Source organism: Triturus cristatus, chromosome 1_2 (genome assembly GCF_964204655.1).
Source record: "Triturus cristatus chromosome 1_2, aTriCri1.1, whole genome shotgun sequence".
In the NCBI taxonomy this organism is placed as follows: domain Eukaryota; kingdom Metazoa; phylum Chordata; class Amphibia; order Caudata; family Salamandridae; genus Triturus; species Triturus cristatus.
Window position 1 is genome coordinate 786,685,393 of NC_140580.1, and position 14,298 is coordinate 786,699,690.

Below are 14,298 nucleotides of genomic sequence, written 5' to 3' on the forward strand. Positions count from 1 at the left end.
TACTGAACCTGTATAACCGACGGGAACGTTGGCAAAGAGAACAGCACCAGTCGAGATGGCTCCATTGCGGCGGCCTGAATCCATCAATGGATCTAAGGGGCCAGACTACCGCCGGCGGTGAACCCGCAGGCAGAAAACCAGTATGGGTCCCTCCTGACCCTATGGGCCTTAAGAAGCACCACGGAACGTGCCGCCCAAATAGGAGGTGCCTGGCCTCATAAATCTCACCAAGATGGTTGGAGGTCGCTCTAGCTCTAGGACACTTGTGGAGGCATGGAGATAGCCCAGGTGCAGACTCATCCGTGGAGCCAGGCTTTGAGTACCAAGGTTCCCTAGTCGATGACTTGGACAGGGCGAATATGAAGACCTCTTCAACTTTTGCTTTTCTTTTATTTGTTGGACTAACCCGAATTCCCGAAATCCCAGACGACATCAATGCATATCGATGGCTCCACGACCGATCAAGACCTTCCTCTTGACTGGGATCGAGACAATCGCGGTGTCGTAGTTTGAGATGCAAGGAGCTTGAGGGACCACTGGTTTAAGGGCTTGAAGTGCATGGCACAACAATTGATCAAGGTCTTGGCATCGCTTGAGGCACCAGAGGCAGACTAGATTAGATCTGTCACGGACATCTGCCGGTGACAGGCTCTACAGGGCTTAAAACCAGCCTTTCTCATGGACATCCTGCCACACCAGGAGACAATGTTTCAAAAAGTCTTCAACAAATGGTCGAAAATGGTCAGTAAAAAAGTGACTAGGGGTAGCACTTCACCAGATCTGTGCTGACTGGCGCAGAAAGAAATGAACTGACGTCAGAGTACTGGAGAGGCACCTATACAGGAACCGCACACGTCAGTTACATCCCGGATCACGCTACAAGGTAAGGAATCTGCGGCTAGAAATCTCTGATAGATATGACTAATAATGAACATACTTTAATGGAGAACCATGTTCTTTATACAAGCATTAATGAGCTGAGATTCAGAAGTTTGTTAAACAAATGCCTACATTCCCATGGCATATCGAAAGTCTACTTTATATACTCATGTTGACCCCTGTTTCCAATAGGAACTCCTCCACTACCCCTTCATATTTTATCACGCCCTGCCCCTTCATCTCTTTGAAATTTCCTGTGTGCAGCACTTAAGAAAACGTGAATGCATTTTTGAGCACTAACATTTGGGATACAATCAAACGCCACTTCTCAATAGGCCTTTGGATGTGGAGACAGAAATTGACAAAACTCTCGAGAAAAAAACAAATCCCACTGAACCATGCCATCTCCATACACAACTACCAGCACTCCATCAAAGGTCAAGCTCTTTACCAACATTCATAGTTGGTAAGGGATGTAAAACACTCGACATTTGGGAAGAAAATCCTTTAAAGTTCTAGTAGTGACATTTACTTCAGAACATTTATGCAAGAGATTAGAATGCAGATGTGCCATTTCCAATGATGAAATTCTATGCAGTACTTTTGCATAGGTAGGAAAACTGTTTAATAATACATTCATCAGTGGTAATAAGTTCACCCTTCTGTAAATGCAGCCGTACGTGTTATCTTAAAGGTGGTTTTAAGTTAGCAACTTACCTTCCATTGGTACTTGAACAGACACACAGCCAGTTGGGGACCAGATATACACTTTGTTATTCCCCGTGCAAATTGCAAGCCTGGGTTGAAGGGGGTCCCATTGAAAAGAACGGACAGCTGACACGTGCTCCAAGACCACAAACAATTTCATCCTCTGAGTATCCCAGACCCAGACGGAGAAAGGGATGTTATCTATTGGAAAGATAGGACGCCATATATGTTAGATGTAGAAACGTAGATAGTTGGTGTGAAGAGGAGTTCTCAATTTTAAATCAGTAGACGAGGTTGATTCAGTAAGATATCCACATTCCTACAAGACAAATAATTGAACTACTTGCTACATTTTCTTGAAAGGAAAATAGAGTGGGCAGGGACCTTAGTCGGTTAGTTTTTATCAAAGCTTTATCTCGAAATCAATATTGATAATTTTAGGTGAGTTTTATTATCACAACACATGGACCAATTACTACGTTTTACAAATTCAAAAGTGGCAATCCGTTTTAAAATACATTGCCTAATGGGAGTTGGAAACTGCTTCCTTTTCAATAAATATATTACTCTCAGCCCAAATACTCTATATGATTACCATTATTATTTGTTAAAAATGCTTCATAAAGCGGTCCAATACAATGCCAGGCGAGCCACGTCCATCTCAGGGGCATAGTTAAGCACCTAAAGCCAACATCAAATAGTCATGTAGTGGTCTGCAGAAGACATGCAGCCAAAGTGTTGTCCGAAATGAAAGGTGTGCAGTTTTAGTGATGTTGCTTTTGAACTTAAAAGCATATGAGGAACTAGGTAAGTATCTCCTATGTATTCAACCATACTGCTCTTTCCTATTCATAACCAGTGAGAAACAATAACTAAGTCAGGGAGAGTATGACGTTTCTGAAAAGCTTCAAATGCATTGTCTGAAAACAACAGCTTACTGTAAATAAGAGGAATGTGCACAGTATTGAAGTTCCAGAATCAGGCAGATACACAAGAAATGCCCTTGTTATTCACAACGGGGGGGGGGGGGGGGGTCACACTCAGGTTGGTGACGGTCATATGCATCCGAGATTCACAAGATAATCAATGCGCACATACATAATTTACATTTAAATCCACGCCCAATTCAGAAGCATATTCAGATGACATCTAGAAGGCAGACAAAAGGGGTAATACAGCACCAGAATGAGAGGTGTTTTCTCGTTCTATAAAATGACAAACCATCAAACTCCGTGGGAGAATCCAAGGGAGCATGGACTCACAACACAAACTCCTCACTAGTGTAGCAGAACCCATAGGCATCCTTTAAGCCCTCATACATAGAACAAGCAACATAGTATACCACAGGTTGCTCTCATATGAAACCAACACTACCAATAAAAGCAGAATAAAGGTACTTCTGATGCAAAAGCATACTCCCACACAGCAGAACACTAATAACATAGCACACTCGACCAATAAACAGATAATCAAACCATGTGCATCTCTGAAGTAACTGCACTTGGTGCATTCAGCGACACTCCCTTCCAGAGGGCAATTGGCACTTCAAAAACCTATATCGTGGCGCCTCCAATCCAACTGGCATCTTGGATGTCTAGCAAGCTCTTTCAATTCTGTATCCGTCAATCCCTCCAGCATTTGCATTCACTAAAACATCTATTTTCTAGCACCTTAGCCAAGCAAACCCTCTTGCTCCTTACTCTAGTCGCTAAACTGACACTTAAGTACAAACCCCGCATACATCCCCAAAACAAAAAACACATCAACTACTCAGCCCCTCTACCTTATCAGTGCTTAATCTGAGCTGGAGGTTTCCTGTGCTCAGCACCAGCACCTAATCGCCACCTGGGGCTTATAACAGTGTGCCACTTGGTGGCACTGTTTAATTTAGGTATGACCACACCAACAGCTGTTTATTAGTTCAATTTACATTTACAATGACTAATACCTGCCTCCCAAGCCATTCTTATATATTTGGAAGCCTGAAATAGTCTGAATTGGCACACTTGTAAGAGTGTGATCGTTAGTAGCTGTGTTTGTACTGTCATTGGCAGATGTCATGGCAATGTGTGGTGCAAGCAGCAGTGGCCTCCGGACTTGAGCCCCGGCACTTATTCTTTTACAAATTAAGCACGGACCTTACACCTCTTACCATTTTCACACAACAGGTATTTGACACACGCCCACAGTGCAGACTTTACACTGCAACGCGACTTAAAAATCACACTCCCTTTAAACCAACAAGAACGGAATTAAATGGTAACTGGTACACAACACAACCTCTTTACAGTGTCAACTAAATAAATATCAGAACACACAGCATAATATAACAATGGAAATAAGTCTGGAAACAATTCAAAGGCAACTTTCAGGTAAACCGTTTACTCCTCCAGGGAATGTTGGAAGCAAATTAAGCAATTAAACAAACATCAAGTCTGCACAACACTTGGAAGTATTAAAAGGGTAAGCAAACATCACATAAACATAGCAGTAAACACACAATCACTTCATCACACCAAGTGATGATCATTTAAAAATAACCCAAAAAAAATCAAAGGAGGTAGTGAAGAGGAAATTGGTAGAATCGTCCTCCTCTTGATACTGTTATCCAACATAGGGATTCTACCATGTATTATGTGAATATATATGCACTCATGTGTGTGCTGCTATTTTTATTTGAAGTGTTTAGTCATACGTGAAAATGGTGCAAAAGGATCAGAGCTCCTTCTCTCAATTTGTGGGAAGGGCAATGTTTCAAATAATTTTAAAATACCCCTCACACACTGAAACCTGATTCAGTGTCATGCTTCATCATTGGGGTCTTCCCGCCCCTCTACGGGACGGGGCGTGCTACGACTTACGTAGTCGCAGGAGCACTCTTTTCAGTGATTGGTGAGTATGTGTAGTGCGTGGGATCGTGAAAAGAAAATGTGAGATGGTTAAAAATTCTCTGGCTAGTGGAACGGAAATACTTTGTCTTCCCTGGCTGAGAATAGTAAAAGTGGGGAGGTGTAGATGGTGGACTATAATGAGTCACCTCCTACAAGGTCGACATGTTTCAGAAGCCATCCCCTTGGCTTTCTTCCTCAGGACCAAAACACCGATCCCTGTTACACCCCAATGGGTGATAGAATAAATGTACATATGCCTGATAGTCACAAACACTGTCCTTTGTTCCCTGTTATAGGAGTAGAAAAATATACCACTTGTATATCTTAAGAACTTTAGAATTTAATCGTTATCGCTCCATGAACTCACACGAGCGGTGTAGGGCGCCTTCAAATAGACAATGCTAGAAGGAGTGCGATCACCAAAGGAAGTACCTTCTCGTGGCTTGTCGGAAAAGGACTATAAGAAGTGCTGAGCCACAGTAAGGACATTTTATAGAGTGAAAATATATAGTATTTATAATAAACGTATAGAATATCTCAATATATACTGTCACCCTACTTCTAGACTGTGGGTGAAAAAACTAGATAAATGCATGATTGCTGAAACAGAAGTATTAAAATCCAAGAAGTGGGATAGGAAATGGGGCATATGGAATGCTTATCGGGCCAACCTATGTATATCCTCAACGGTGGAGCTAAAAATGCAAAGAAGGGAAGAATGTGATATAATGTTTGCAACAGTTGTCTCCCCGCTTACGACACAGCAGCACTGTATAATCACTTGAACTGTCAACTTGATACTGTATGTGACTTTTATGTTGGAATAATAAAAAGATTTATAAAAAAATATATATTATATATATACTGTCAATAGTGACAATGAGCTAAGCTGTGCATGCACCCGTGTGGGATTCTGAGCTGAAAACCCCCTCAATAAATAGCTGCAGGGAAGGAGCCGTGAGACTTGGACGGGACGACGTGGGGTTCAATTCGTTCCTAACGCACAAAAAAGCTAACAACTAATCGACCGTGGAATACTTAATTTACTAACTTCGCTCGACTTCTTTTACGGAATACAACTTGTCCACACAATGGAAGTTTTACAAGAGAAATTTCTGAAACAACTTTTGGCAACAGAACCGACGACCTAAAAAGCCCCTTTAATTTCACCTTGCAGGCCTAGTTTTAGTGAAACGTTTTCTTCTGCTATTTTTCGAAAGCTTGCAAACGTCCTGACAGACATACATTTTTGTAAAGTAAAAAAAAAAATAGGTAGTTGACAAGAAAAAATCCCTTGCAAATCCCGACCGATGACGGGGCGGCGGGGGGAGCACGTGCGGCGACTGTCAATAGGGGCATCAAAGTTTTCTTTTTAATTGTATTTGTATTTTCTTTTTCCAAAAATTAAACACACGTTCCACACAGATAATTAAACTCAAGTTTAAGTCAATTTAAAAAAAAAGGTATGTACATTGTAGTATAAATTAACACAGCTAGTCAAAAGTACGCAATAATGCGAAGCAAATCCATATGTAACAGCCCAGCCTATACCATAGATGTCCTTATATGTGGGAATGTATTAACATCTTCAAAACAAGCATTGGCATAGCCAATAGGTCTCGCCTTTGGGACCTTATAAGTGTTTATCCATGCAAAAGTTAATGTTGCACCAAGGATATTGTGCTGCATAACTAAATACTTATAAGGTCCCAAAAGCGAGACCTATTGGCTATGCCAATGCTTGTTTTAAAGGGGTTAGAGGAACAGCTCCTTTAACCCCAAACATGCTCTGAGACCATTATTCCATCAGGACTTTAAGACAGGGGTTAATCGTCCTGATAGTTTACAATCCAAAATTGTTCCTAACATGGTGAATCTTTTCAACCTAGCTCAATATGTCACAGAGGGGTTCAACAAATATCAGATCTTTGCTAGTCGCAAGTTAATTACCTTACTAGATGCTTGACTTTTGACACAATTTCATCAAGGAAATAATAGCTCTAACAAAATAAAGGTAACCTCATGCCGCCTGGTGAAAAATCCCGCACCTCAAAAAGAATGCTGGTGATTACCATTAACCTTACAGCTACCCCAAAGAAATAATTAATTATTTTTACGACCACATCAACCACATTTTGGATGCTCTGCTCCCAGTACAGTGGAGAACCATTAATCTTAATTATGTTTGTCACTGGTAATCTACTGCTCTAAATCAGGAAATAAAAACATTAAGGAAACTTGAAAAACTAAGTCTTCCAATGTAAAAGACAACGAAAACTGTCAATATAATTACCTGGTGATAAATGCTAAACGTGAAAACTACTATCTGTAAATTCCTAATGCTAACACAGCCAAAAAGTATTTAAAATATTTAAACAGGCCAAAAAAGTTCAACTTTTCCAAAAACAAAGTAATTTCTTCTCAAAATCTGGCAGATAATATTTCAAACTTTTTCAAAAATAAAATAAACATTGTAAAAATCTGAGAAGAACTAACCAAGAACCAAAGTCATTCTTCCAATGCTTGCACAACTTTCTCCTCTGCCCGAGCTCAGATAAAGTTTGCTGAATTTGAACTTTCAACCTCTGCTAAATGCAAGAAGTTAATACATGAATCAGGCCCTTCCAGAGGCCCCGAACACCCTATTCCAGGTCATTACTGGAAACAGAGGTAGGAGGCTAGTAGGCCACCCATCAGAGATGGAGAAAGATCCTGAATTCTTCACTCAAGTGTGGTATAGCTCCTGATTGTTCAAAACTGGTTAATGTACGCCCTATTAAAAAAATTATTTAAAAAAAAAACCCATCCTAGACCTGTCAGTTCCTGCTAACCTAAGGTGTATCGCCTTACTACCAACCTGCAGTTTCAACGCTTTGCTGAAAAGGAAAACATTTTAAGCTGAATGCAAGCAGGTTTTTTCTTTTTTAACCAGATTAGCACACAGAGCTAGTAGTGATGTCAGCAAGAGAGGATCTGCAAAAAAAATGTTTTGAACAAAGGCTGCGAGGGGCCTCCACAGTAGCTGTCAATACCTCGGACCATCCCACCCCTCTGCAGCATCTAGAAACCCTAGGGATCAAGGGCTCAATGCATAAATGGATAATTTATTTTCTAACTAAGATTCCAAATTATTTCCTTACAACAGTACTCCTCTGATCACAAACCTCTTCAATGACATATACCGCAGGGTTATATACTTTTTAATCTTTACTTAGGTAAATTAGTCACATTTAAAAAAAAAAACTTTATGTCGGTACATAATTCTATGCAGATGACAACCCATTTATTTTTCATCTTTCCACTAACATAACCGCCCTGGCCAAGCAGTTGAACTGGGTATTAAACACTATCTTAGACCGTATATCAGATAGCTTTCTGAAGATGAATCCATCAAAAATGGAAATTCACCCAGTCTTTAACAGAATCTCTAAACAGAATGACTCTGTTGGCTACTATTATGTATAGCTGTCCTACACCTCACTCACCAGTTTGTAATTTAGGGATAGTTCTGGATTCTGGTCTTAGTATGGAAAATGAAATAACATCAGTATCTAAATCTTGCTTGCTTCATTTGAGAATTCTCTGGAGAAGCCTACCTTTTTAATCGTTCCTTCACATAGTGGCAGTCACCAATGCATACATTCAGACCAAATTTGATTATGGCAATGCTGTTTACTTTAGATTTTCCAAGATATCCGGTGAATGCCTACAGCACATTCAGAATGCTATTTTCAGGCGAGTACTTAACCTAAAAAAGCATCACCAAGTCTTGGCTTACCAACTGCTGCTGCACTGGCTCCCAATTGCCAAGCAAGTTCCATTTTAAAACGGCTTGCATGTTTTCATTAAATTTACTATGGCCCCAGCCTGCATTTCTGTACACAAACTGAAGAAATATCACCTTAAGATCAAAACACACCATGCAGTTAATGGCACCCAACTATAGACTGGAGAAATGGAGCGCTAGCCCTTTTCTATTTCTGGCCCTAAATTCTAAAACTCCCTCCCACTCACACTAGAAATTGAGCAGAATCTGCTAAAATGTAAAAACAATTAAATACTTGGCTAGTTACACAATAACCTTTAACTCCTTTTCTCAGAGGTGTAATATTAATAGCGACACCAGACTGAAACGAGTGATAGTTTTGTGCTGTACAAATGCCAAAATACTTACAAAACCTATCAAAAACCTTCTGATTCAAGAGTAGCATGGATATACATATCAATTTTTTTTTAATTATTCTCATGCATTTGTTTATTTTAGGGTTTCCCACATATTTTTTGAACTGGCAATAGTGTGTTTTCAAAGTCTTTCGAGGTTGGATCCCAAATGGAGAAACTCCAGTGTGCACTGAGAAGTTCAGAATATTCCACTGGTACTAAAATTCTGGGCTGGTGACATTGTTTAACTGCAACAAATGATGGACGGAATGCTGAATGATTCAAACATTCTCCCCCAGTCAAAAGATATGGGTTAAATCCATTGGTCTTTTGAGCACTACGCCACCCCAGTTTGGACCCAGCTCATATGCAAATCAGTTTTGACCCTGTGCCTCAGGGGAACAGTACTAACCGAACTGCCAAGTCAGGTCCTCCCTGGACCGGAAACAAGCATCCTGGGACCTGTTTCAGGGTATGTCACCCTTTATCAGCCAGGCTAGCTTAAATCCAGTGGCACAGTGAGCAAGGGACCCACGTCTGGGCATACTGGTCCCACTTAGGGCGAAAAGTGTAGCTGCAACAAATGATGGATGGAATGCTGAATGATTCAAACATTCTCCCCCAGTCAAGAGATCTGGGTTAAATCCATCATTCTTTTGCCCACTACGCCACCCCAGTTTGGATCCAGCCATATGCAAATCAGCCTTGACCCTGTGCCTCATGGGAACAGTCCAGACCAAAACTGCCAAGCCAGGTCCTCCCTGGACCGGAAACAAGCATCCTGGGACTGTTTTCAGGGTATATCACCCTTCATCAGCCAGGCTAGCTTGAATCCAGTTGCACAGTGAGCAAGGGACCCACGTCGGAATGCTGAATGATTCTAACATTCTCCCTCAGTCAAGAGATCTGGGTATTATTGTTCTAAACAGAAATTATTGAACTGTTCATGGCTCAAAGCCAAATCCAAGAACTGGTTTGACAACAGTGAATTTTATTTCTCAGCCCTATTACGAAGACTACATTTTATAGTGACTCTGTTAATCAATGTCTACCCTCTGTAAGGCAGGGAGGAGTCACTGAATCAAACATCACTTTCAGGCCTGTAATATCAGCATGGTGGTTCCAGAGGCATGCTTAATCGAGTCTTGTGACTATGCAGTTCCTTTTGTCTCACTGAAAATCAGAGTCTTCCAACTCGGTCTGGCCCATTATTGCTTTCAACAGAGCAATTCAATAAATGTTATCAAGCAAAATTGTGATTTTGCCTAATGGCGTAGTCTCCAGAGGAAAACAGCTAGGAACCTAAAGTTAATATGCATCACACTTCATATCTTTGATTTCTTAATGATCTTCAGAAATTCTCAGCCCTTATCCGAAGACTACATTTTATAGTGACTTTGTTGATCAATGTCTGGGAAATGTCTACCCTCCTTAAGGCAGGGAAGAGTTGCTGAATCATAAAATCACTCCACTTCCAGGCCTTAATATCAACCCGTTGGGTTCAAAGGCATGTCTCACTGAGTCTTGTGACTATGCAGTTCCTCTTGTCGCACTGAACATAAGACCCATCCAACTCTGTCTGGCCCACCATTGCTTTAAAAATGCAGTTCAATAAAAATATTTACAAGCAAAATTATGATTCTACATTTCTCTCTCCATCAGATATCATTTCCTCAATTTAATAAAGTTTATTTGTGCTTCTGTAAGCAGGACTTTCTAATGTTCCTAAAGAAATCAAAAATATGAAGAGTGATGCACGCTAACTTTAGGTTCCTAGCTGTTTTCCTATGAGACTCTGCCATTATCAGACAAAAGTCAAAATATCTGTATGGGCAAACACCCTGCTTGTCAGTCCCACATTATATACCTAAGCAATGTCCATAGAGTTAAATTAAGTCAGGATGGGAAACGCTTATATTGATAGCGGTGACCATGTGTGGCAATAGGCAAAAGATACCTATGCATTGTCAGTGCATACAAACACTTGAAAAGGTTGAGCTGGTGTTGAAGGATCCAAAACTGCTAACAGAAGACTTTGTTATTGCAGAAGCAGCCAGGTTTTTATCAGTTTAGGGAAAGCCGAGTAGAAGAGACTAGAACACTGGATCCTTGCGGTCACGAAGTTCTAGAATGTAGAGTGAGGAGTCTGCGTGCTCAAGAACTGGCAGTCGGTATGCTGTGGCTGAGATGTATGGAACAAACCTGATGCTTCTCTTCACCCGTTGGTCTGCTTATTGCGTAATCCTTTTATTTTGCACTGGACAAGCATTCTCTGGAATGTGATGAATTTAGCACATCTACCAGTGCACAATCGCGAGGGCTCACTCCTTGCATAGGCCACTAACAGCCAGGTCCCATTGCTTCTTCTCATGCATCAAAACCTCAGAGTTTAGTTTTTAACGTAGAACTAGAGCACTAACCTTTCTTATAGAGAGATTTACCTGTCAAATATTTTGCAAGGGTGCTTCCAAAGTAGCTGCTGATTTGTATGCTTCAGAGTGCCGCTGGAGGAACATGAGAGATCTGAGTGGTCGGTGGACTATTGAACACTAAATGAAAGTGACCACAGCCTCCCGCTTTTCAAGGTCTCCAGCTCTATGTATAACCGGTTGTCATGGTGGTGACCTGGGGGGTGGTATTGAAAGTCTATATAGTGATTGGGACCATATGTGAGAGAGAGTCAAATGCACAAAGCATTTTTCCGGTGGAAAGCGGTTTGGCACCAAAAAATGCTTTTTGCACATGTACAAGATGTGATTCGGCAACTTGTTATCAAATCGCAATGTGCATTTGCGCTTCTATATTTGGAAGGGGTGTCTTTGGGGTGTCCCTTACAAATAAGGAATTGGTATGTATTACTGTTACCAAAATCGGGTTGCAAAACAGTAATATTTTACCACCATTTTAAATGTGGTGGTAACCCATTGGCAAATGGAAAGGAGTCCCCTTGGGACCCATTCCCTTTGAGAGTGTTAAAAATATATTTTTAATAACAGACAGTTCTGGAATCTTCTACAGTGCAAGTGAGATAGGTGACGGACGCAAACAACAGTGCTGCTGCTATGAGAATATGAATTAAACAAGCATGGCCTTAATTGATATGGATGGGTGTACCCAGGGAATACTCTGCCTTTAGGAGTTTAACAATAAAGGGAATGCTTCTCTAAGGTACTAGCATTGTTTTTAAAGTATTAGCACAAACATTTCTACAACATTTCATGTTCACATTTTCTTCTCTGTAAGCACGTATGAACATTCTAGAGAGTCAAGAAAACAGCAAAGTTTGCATACTGACCATTTTTGGTTGCCAGGTAACGATTATCTGGGCTGAAAGCTAGCATTCCAACTCCCAACTCTGGATTTGCACGATCAGAGTCTGGCTTGACGGTCCGCAAAGAAAGAGGCGGGTGGCAAATCTCATCTAGAGTCAAAACGAATCAAACACATTAAAGAAAAGTGTAAGTTACTGGGAGGAAAATTACAACGTAATGGCATAAAGGGCAGTATGACCTGTTTCTAAACACATCGAAGGAATCATTCACACTAAGGAGCACTTATTAATAATGGAAGCATGTTAAACAAACAGATGTTGTGAGACGGCAGTATGTGGGTTTTTGAATCTCCTGCCCTAGAGGAAATAGGAAGATGCAGCAAACAGGTAAGATAAAATACAGCATACATAATTATACATCATTATCTGACAAAGGGACCTGTGAAGTCTGCTAATGGGCCAACACCATACCATTTACCATTTTTCAGTTATTAAATGCCAATTGATACCTCTCATTGGTATTAACTTTTTTCATGTTTGGTTGAACAAAATGCACTATTTTTGAGAAAATTGAACATCATTCATGTTTGCTGTTGACACAGTAGAGCTGCAGTTCTGCCTCACAGAACCACCAACTTCATTTTCTATATCTTGACACAGTCGGTGTGCTGACCTGCCAAGTCAAGGCAGGGACTCCTTAGTCTGGTCAAACAGGGAGGGTGTTCCATAGCCCTAAAGTTGTGGTTCAATAGACCTAAACTTTAACCTTGACCAGCTGGCACAGATATTTCCAACAAGGAAAGATTAAGAGAATTACATATATATATTTGAAAAACAACACTGGAAACTAAAAACATGTGAAAAAAGAAAAAGTGCAGTAACACTGCCCTGTGACGTTTTAATGCCTTTTTTTTTTTTTAAGAGCAACATGTAGAAGGTGTGCATATCCCAAGTTTTTTGCACGTACAACCTCTATCAATTTTCTTTAAAATCCCCCAGGGGTAACAAGTGTATTATCCACAGGTTAAACATTTAACTCGGCAAAAATGTGACCAAAACTATGTAACTGCTAGTGAAGGGGTTTGGCGTGTTCTACTATTTTGTAAGCACATTCCAGTCGCAGAACTTGCTTAACTGCTCCTCACTAATTGGACCCTGAAAACTCATAACATCATCAAACATGGTCACAACACCCTCTTCATTCTTATCATCCTGCTTCTGAGTCACACAATGGCAACCTAGACAAGTAATCCACACATATAATCATACCTCTTGCAATATAGTGCACAAGAAAGTTATATTCCTGTAATTGCTATAACATCTTGATGGGCCTGAAAGAAGCTTTAGATGTATCCGTAACACCCCAAAAATATATCCACACATAATCCTTGAATTTTTCGATACCCCATGCACAAGCTAAATCTTCCCATTGATGGTACTATATTTTTCTTCTGCATCCTTAACCCCTTCGGCGCTCATGACGGAACGGTTCCGTCATGAGCGTCGGTTGAGCTGTGCTCATGACGGAACCGTTCCGTCATGACCACGCCCGCGCAAGCAGCGCTCAGCACAGCGGGGGAATCCGCCCCGCATGGAAGGGGTTAACTAGTGCACTGAGTGTACCCTACATATTGGCTAAGTTCTACACCAATACCTACAGCACTTGCATCTAATGTTATGGTGCACTTATGACCAGCACGTTGGCCAGATGAACATCCCTTTCTTGTTCACCAAAACGTTTCAAAGATTTCATCAGTGTCTCGTAACCTTCGTACGAGCCTTGAATAATAGTCAATAAGGCCTACTAACTGGACCAGTTGGTCCTTTGTCTGTACAATACAGTACCTCCTTGACAGCTTTAATCAGGCTTTCTTGGGTATGATGTCTTCTGCGGTTATCGTATGTCCAAGATAGTATACTAAGTCTGTCAAAAATTTGCACTTATCACAGCTAACTGTCATTTCTTGTTTCTTAAGAATTCATAAAGCTCTTTCCAAAATACAATCATGTTCATATTGATTTTCTGCATAGTCAATATATCTTCTTAGAAGGACTGTACCTCTGCAACAGCTTTGAATTTTACCTTTGAAAAGTGCTTGTGGCACAGGCCACGCCAAATGGTAAATGCAAAAACTTATATGGGCTAAATGGTATAATTAAAGAGGTCAATAATTATGAATTCTTCTACAATGCCTCTTGTAGGATGCGCCCAAGTCAATTGTTATGAAACACTTTGCTTTACTGATTAATGTCAACATCTCTGGTATCTTGGGGAGAGCATGGCAGTCCAGCAGGATCTTTGTATTTAAAGACTGAGGTCAGTGCGTAAACACATTTGGCCTCCTTTCTTCTTAGCAATAACCACAGCACTAACCCATTCAGATGTAC

At 40.7% G+C, this 14,298-nt stretch overlaps 1 protein-coding gene across 3 annotated transcripts in view; it reads right to left on the reverse strand.

Annotated features, from left to right (window-relative positions):
* The window catches only part of WRAP73 (WD repeat containing, antisense to TP73), a 486,503-nt gene that overhangs the window by 70,346 nt on the left and 401,859 nt on the right, over nt 1–14,298 (reverse strand). For all 3 annotated transcript variants that reach the window (XM_085608852.1, XM_085608851.1, XM_085608850.1), the window contains 2 exons: nt 11,935–12,060; nt 1,597–1,788 (listed from right to left, as the gene is read on the reverse strand). In XM_085608852.1, the coding sequence (XP_085464978.1) occupies nt 1,597–1,788; nt 11,935–12,060 (318 nt within the window). The remainder of the gene's footprint in view (nt 1–1,596; nt 1,789–11,934; nt 12,061–14,298) is intronic.